This window comes from Cariama cristata, unplaced genomic scaffold (genome assembly GCF_000690535.1).
Source record: "Cariama cristata isolate BGI_N322 unplaced genomic scaffold, ASM69053v1 scaffold4925, whole genome shotgun sequence".
Classification (NCBI taxonomy): Eukaryota; Metazoa; Chordata; class Aves; order Cariamiformes; family Cariamidae; genus Cariama; species Cariama cristata.
Window position 1 is genome coordinate 8,900 of NW_009615668.1, and position 7,276 is coordinate 16,175.

The following is a 7,276-nucleotide window of genomic DNA, read 5'->3' on the forward strand; positions in this document are numbered from 1 at the left end:
TGCCTTTTCCAGGGCTAGGAAGAATCAGAGAAGAAAGATTAATTTTTTTTTTTTTCTTTTTTTTTCCCTGCTTGCTTGCTTTCCTGATTGCTTTCCTGCTTTGTCTTAAGCAATTGATTAAACAGAAGAGGACATTCAAGCTGTTGCAGTGTAATAGGTAGCTGGAGTTGTTTATCTGGTGATAAACAGTGGGGAGCACATCCCTTCAGGTGAGATGAGTTTGGCAGTTTTAATGTCTGGTGTGGGGAAGGTCAGTCAGTTGATGGCACTGGGACCTATGGAGACAAGGAAGGAGTGAAGACCTGCGTTGTGTAGGATACTGCAGCACAGTTTCCAGAGGAATTCTTATTATGAGTTGTGGCCTTACTTGGTTAAATTTTCTCTTTTAACTCCCTCTGTATCATAGCTAAATAAATTGTACTTGATTCTTCTGGCAACTTTCCTTTAGTTCTATCATAGCCATGAAAATAAAGAGTATGTTTTTGGTTGTTCTAATTCCTTGTAGTGTTTACTTTGAAAATTAGAATAGGTCTGCTTAGCTCCTAGCACATCTGGAAGCTATGTGAACATGAAAGGTGCTGTGGGTGAGACCATTTACTGAACACCTTTTTTATGACCTCTGAAGTGTTATTTTTATATGATTGGGAATTCTCTTTGTTATGCTTGTATTTTGTCTTACTAAAAAACAAGAGTTTTCTTCTTTTCAGGAGAAGAAGCTACCTTAACCTCTCTCTCTGTCTTTTTAGCAAAATCATTAAGAGCCAGCAGCTCTCCCAGTTTGCTCAGTACCTGGTAGAGGTGAAGACGAAAGAGAGAACTGGGCTTTTGTTTGTTCTTTGTGGTGGATAAGTGTTTGAAGTGATGATGTAGACCTGGAGGTACTTGAATAATGCTGGTTTTACTTTTTGGTGTTTGAATAAAATGGCGTGTGGAGGATGCCTTTGTGCAAAAGAAAAGGGGAGCATTTGTAGGTTAAAACTACCCCTGCAAGTGTATTTCCACCATCCTGTTGCTTGCTGCTTTTGATTTGCACCTGTAGATGTAATCATGGTAACTTGAATTGTTCTTGCTGCCCAGTGCCAGCTGTGGGGCACTGGGGGCACAGGGCTTCCATTACCTGTCAGGCAGCCTCTCCTCTGGCAAGGCAGAGACACAAACTCAAGAAACAAAAAAGCTGTAAGACCAAATGTAAATACTTTGAGCTAAGAAGGAGAGATGAAAGAATTGGTGAAAATTGGAGAAAAAAGAGACATGGCATCTGGAAACAGAAAATTAAAGTCTTGGAATCCCTGTTGTTTAATAAGAGGTTGCCAAAAACTCAGCATAACTTCTGAGAAGGTATACTTGGAGATTTTTCCTCTTTGTGGGGTGGGAAATGTAAACATAACTAACCATAAAGAACATGCAGGTGTGCTAGAGATGCATAGGGTAGGTAGCTCTGCAGTGGCGTATGTGGGGATTCAGCCGACCTCATTAGACTGCCTGACGCCACGTGTGTCTATGTATGCGTTCTTTATAAATGTATGGAACTTCATCTATATAGCTGTTGCATGCAAGTTTTGACAAGAGTATCTTATCAGTTCTAGCTCTCTACAGTGTAAGTTAGACACTGTATAAAGCCGCATTTTACTGATGTGGACCGTGCATTTATTGCTCTGTGTGTGATTAAGCACTCTCTAGTGATAGTAGAGTTCCAGCAATGAAATTGCATTTGTCTACTTAATGGAAAATAGAGTCCACTAGCGTTTGCAAACAAATCTTTCTGTGGCATGTAGTCTTCGGTTTGGCTATTATTTTTTTTTAATAGTTGTATTGATGCTCTGTATTAGTTAATAATTTCTTTTTAGCAGTTATATGAAAGCTAAAAATCCTGCAAAAAAAACCCAAACAAGTTTGGGAGGAATAAAAAGAAGTTTGATTCATACATTTTGTAATGCTCACGTAACCCAGAAACAACCCAGGCAAGCTGCTGTAGAGACCAAAGTTAAATTTGCAGCTAATGCCACGTGTCTTGAATTGTATGCAGAACGCACCAAAACTTAACTTAAAACATTAACAGAAAGGAGGTATAAATTTTGATGGCAGTTCCTCATTTGGTGCATTTGGAGGTCTGTCAGTACTCCCGATTAGCTCTGCAAGGCTGTGAATAGTTAATTATTCAGCACAGAGTTCTGAAGTTCAAAACTCTAAGCACTTCCAGCAACAGATCGGTCATGTGAAGTCTCATTACACAGTCGTCTTTTGCAGTGCTGCTCTGGACCTTGTTTGCTCGTCATTGTGAGTGACTTTAAACTTTGTTTTCCCAAGAAAGATGTATGTTTCTAATTGTCATACACTAGATCTTTTGTTTTAATTCTGTAGGACAATTGTAGAAGTTAATTTCTTTGGTTATGCTTAAAGTAAACAAACTTTGGTACAGCTCCAGAATCTGAATTGCAATCGTATTTTTTGAAACTGTGTATTATGTTTGAAATGTATTTTAACTTTCTGTGAAGGAGACTCCATTCAAGCTTTTTAAAAGAATGTTTGTAAGAAATAAAGAGTTCTCATGAGGTAATGCGTCTCCACGGTGTGTTTTGGTTTTGTTTCTAATGGTATGTTTTCCTTGTGAAAGTATCAGTGAATTTGTTATTTGAAAATACGGAAATGTATGGAAAGTTATTTGAATAAAAGGGAATGCTGGACTATATGTTGTAGAACGTGAGAGTTCTGCCTTCAGAATTTACTGTAACATAAATATATTAAGAGATGATGAGAGTTTTATACCATTTTGGATTTCTTTGGGTTTTTTTTTAAGTGAAACAAGTGAAACTTCTTTAGCGATCACTGCATTCAAGAGTACACTGGCTTGTCACTAAGATGGGAAATACTGGTTATACTGCTATTTCATTACTGTATAGAAGTAAATAGACTAGAACTTGTAGGATTTGTTTGAATGATTTTAATAATCAAAAGAAAAATTTGAGGAGGAAAAGTGTGATTATTTCCTCGCCTATCTATCCTGTATATTAAACATACTGTCAGTGCAATTTAGCTTCATATTGCATAGTACATTATTTCTGTTTATACTAAGCCAGTAAATCTGTTTGGAGAATGTATAAATAGGGTCCTTTGCATAACCCAAGGGAGAAAAAAAGTAATTAAATCACTTTTTTTTTTTTAATGTATATTAAAAACCCTTTTGTTTTGGGCTTGGTGTTTATTGGGCTATTTTTTTTTTTTTCATATGACAGGTACCTTAATTTGTTCTATCTTCTGTCACAACTGAGCATATGTTAAAATATTCTTTCATGCCTTCCTTGCACATATCACTTACACAGTCCGAGTGGAAAGAATTAAGTGTGGTTCATTCCTGTTCTGAGACTTGTTAGTTTGCCAGTATGGAATCATATGTATAATTACATACTTGACTTTTAATTTTCATCCATTTATTTCAGAAGAAAATCTAAAGCGCCACCTCCTCCATCTGAAACAAAACCCATTGCTGTTTCTCCATTTGATGACACAGAATCAGCAAACCTCATCATGGAACAGAAAGAGAATGTAATCGATAAAGATATTGAACTATCAGTGGTCCTGCCAGGAGATGTGATCAAGTATACTACAGTTAACGGGAGGTAAGTTACACAGAATGACATTTTGTTTAGTTTTCTTTTCTTGCTCTAGTTTACTTCAGCCTTCAAGGTTTTAATCACTCAGTAAAATACATGAATTTTGTAAGCTGGAACATTGACTGTGTGTCCAAAGAAGGGCAACAAAGCTGGTGAAGGGCCTGGAGCACAAGTCTGATGGGGAGCGGCTGAGGGAGCTGGGGTTGTTTAGCCTGGAGAAAAGGAGGCTGAGGGGAGACCTGATCGCTGCCTACAATTACCAGAAAGGAGGTTGTAGCAAGGTGGGGGTCAGTCTCTTCTCCCAAGTAAAAACTGATAGGATGAGAGAAAATGGCCTCAAGTTGTGCCAGGGGAGGTTTAGATTGGCTATTAGTAAGAATTTCTTCACTGAAAAGGTTGTCAAGCAGTGGAAGGGGGCTGCCCAGGGAGGTGGTGGAGTCACCATCCCTGGAAGCATTTAAAAGGCGTGTAGATGTGGTGCTTAGGGACATGGTTTAGTGGTGGTCTTGGCAGTGTTAGGTTAACAATTGGCCTCAACGATCTTAAAGATTTTTTTCCAACTGAAATGATTCTACTATGATTTTTGGGTAGGTGTGGAAACATATACTTTATATATTTACCTACCTTTTGGGAAGACTTTTTTTTGAGAAAATTCTGTATGGCATCTCTTGGGTGCCATACCTGTTGTTCTTTCTAGTCACTGCAAATCTGAAGAAAAATACTGCTTGTATGTGTCACTGAATTTTCCCAGATAAGTTTTCCTTGTTAGACTTAAAGATGGGTTTCTGCATCCTATTTGGGTACAAAGTCATGTGTTCAGCACTTGCTCAGCACTACTACCTATAGGCTACTAACAGTCCTAAAAAAAGGTGTCATCACTTCAGACAAAATCTATAAAGGTTCAGAGAAATAGTTTCTAGCTACAAGTTTGGAAAAAAAATTTTCAACAAATATATTTTGCTTAAGCTGGTTTTAATTTGAAATACATATTTCAGTCTGCTAATTGGTAGTATAGATTGTGCATATAACTCTCAAGTCACCTTTAGTTCAGAAGGACCTGGACATTGGCTGGTGAGTTGAAATCATAAACACTAGGCCTTAAAATGTTATATTATTATCACAGCAGGTCTACTAAGAAGGCTCCTGTGCAAGGCCTTGTATGGATCAGAGCAATTAGGATGCCAGTTCATCGCTTTCCTAAGCTGAAATAAAGAAACTATTTGTATATTGTGCTTGTGTTAGTGTATTGCCAATGTCTTTGCTACTGAAAGCAAGCAGACTGATTTATTTATTTATTTATTCATTTAAACCAGGTAATGTGTATGTGTAGTTACACCTACTTCACCTCTTAATGAGAGATAAAGTCTGGCTCGAGACTGTTTGCACATTTTGTCATTTGCTAGAGTTCATGAGATCGTTGCTTAGACATCAAATACCAGTTTGTTCACCAGAGCTGCAGTGAATAAAGTGAATGAACTTTTGTGGATTTCCCCCCCCTGCCCCCCGACTCCATGTGATTTTCAGGATAACTTAAATCTGAGGTTATATTTCTCAGAAGAAATTTTCTGAAATAATTGGTGACTACTATAATGCTTTATGGTGTTCTTGCTAGTGTGTTTACAGCAAAGAATATTGCTGTCTGTAAATACGGTGCCTTCCTCTGTTTTTAAAATTTCTTAAAGGTGGGACTCCATGTGTACTCTGTCAGGCACTTCTTTATCTTCTTTTCACTCCCTTTGTCCACACTTAGGAGTACCGTGTGCCCTCTATTGTGCTTTGCTCAGAATAAAGTACCAGAAAGGAATGTTGCATATATCTGCACCCGGTCAAATTACATTGCATATAATTATTCAGTGTTCAAGGCAGACCTCACAGGCTTATCAGGAAGCACACACATTTCCAAATCAGTTTTATCATCCCATAGTTACTGTTGTGTGGTTTTGGTTTTTTTTTTTTTTGTTTGTTTGTTGATCCTGTACGTGATTGATTTCATAAACATCTCTCTTGCAAATAAGAACCTGTATTAGCACTGCTAGGCTTCACGCAGAATGAGGGGCAATACTGTGCAGGACCTGCAGTCCACTGTGAAACATACTTCAGACTATCTTATCTTCTAGTTTTGCTCTGTCTTGATAGTCGTATTTTGTGGACAAATAGGCAAGATCTCTCTAGAAATGACATAAACAGATCAGTTGCTAATTTGTCTCTTTCCTGTTCATAATCAGAGGTGAGCAACTTCAAAGCTCCCAAGCAGAGAATACCTTTTTAAATCTCATACTAGAAAAAGCAAAACTGTGAGTTTGTACAGCCGCGTGCTCAAATGTCATAGTCCACTAGAAAAAACTTCTCTACTGTTCTCAGATGAAGTTGGGTTGGTTTACTCCCTGTTTTGGCATAGCAAGAGCTACGTAGAACAAAGCAAGATGTTACACAGATAAATATCCTGAGTGAGTAGAAGTAGGCAGAAGAGGATCAGAATGAAATCCAAAAGGGGATTTAGAGGAAAAGATGATCTATGGACAGCTAAAGGAAAAAGCTGAGAGTCTGAGAAAAGGAAGGAGGGCTGAAATAGCTCATTCCTCATTCTGAAACTTCAGGCATGGGTGGATTCTCTTATTTAAGCCTAGACACCAGTTTGTATTTTGTACTAGTTGGTGAGAGTGATTCAGTTCATCTGTTCAGAATCTGACAGTGGCAATTGCACTCTTCTATCACTAGGATTCCTGCAGGGGAGTCCAGGCAAACAATTATTTAAAAAACAAGCAAACAAACCCCCCAAAACCCAAGGTAACAGCAGTAAGTGGTAGGAAGTGAAGGTACACTGTTTTTTATTTTGGTTTGGTGGCTTTTTTGTGTGGTTTGGTGTTTTGTTTTGTATTTTTTTTTTTAAAATTGGAATGTATTTTAGAGTGAAGTTGCTGAATCTTCTCCATTGGTTCTAAATACAGCATAGGACTGAAGAATTTTCTGCAGCCAAAGAAGAAAAAAAACCAACAACTTGAAGAACTATTTTATTTAGCAGCCTGATCATTTTAAGTTAGTTTTCTGCTTTCCCACAAGGAAGAAATGCAGAGTTTGAGAAAGTTTTCTCGAAATTTAATAATTAGTTTCAGTTGTATGCATCAGTAAATTAACTTAGATTTCAAGGGCCAGTATGACAGTGACATGCATTTTATTTGGAAATGGTGCGACACAAAAATAGTTTTGCAGGGTAGCATGTTTAGGGCTTCAGTTTCAGACACCTTTCAGAGAGACCTTAGCTTTGCTGAATTTGTTTTCTTAGAGTCCTTTGTGAGTTTCCATTTGATCCATTTTTGAGTATTTTCAGTCATTAGGGTATTGTTAATAAACTGTTGGTTTACTTCGTATAGCTAGCTAGTGAATAATAAGCTTTGTGGTGTTGCCCTACTTTTCAAAACCTATTTACTTATATTTTTTAGTAACAAACTCTAGGGGTTTTGGTGTTTTGTTGTTGTTCTCCATGAAAACAAACATCTTTTTCTCTTTAGAGAATAGGATTAGTAAATATTTTTGCAAGAAAGGCCATGAAGCCATAGGCTTAAGTAATCGGAGAAACTCAAACTGTGTGTAGGTTTTGTTTATTTTTTCTTTCTTTTTTTTTTTTTTTTATTTGCCTGATCCCATCCATCCCTGGGTATCTTTTT

General features: G+C 37.4%; 1 protein-coding gene across 1 annotated transcript in view; it reads left to right on the forward strand.

The window, feature by feature from the left end:
• Positions 1-2,222: 2,222 nt before the first annotated feature.
• COBLL1 (cordon-bleu WH2 repeat protein-like 1) overlaps positions 2,223-7,276 on the forward strand; it is a 41,558-nt gene continuing 36,504 nt past the window's right edge. The window contains exons 1-2 of the mRNA XM_009699891.1: positions 2,223-2,277; positions 3,438-3,617. Of these exons, the coding sequence (XP_009698193.1) occupies positions 3,526-3,617 (92 nt within the window). The 5' untranslated portion in view covers positions 2,223-2,277; positions 3,438-3,525. The remainder of the gene's footprint in view (positions 2,278-3,437; positions 3,618-7,276) is intronic.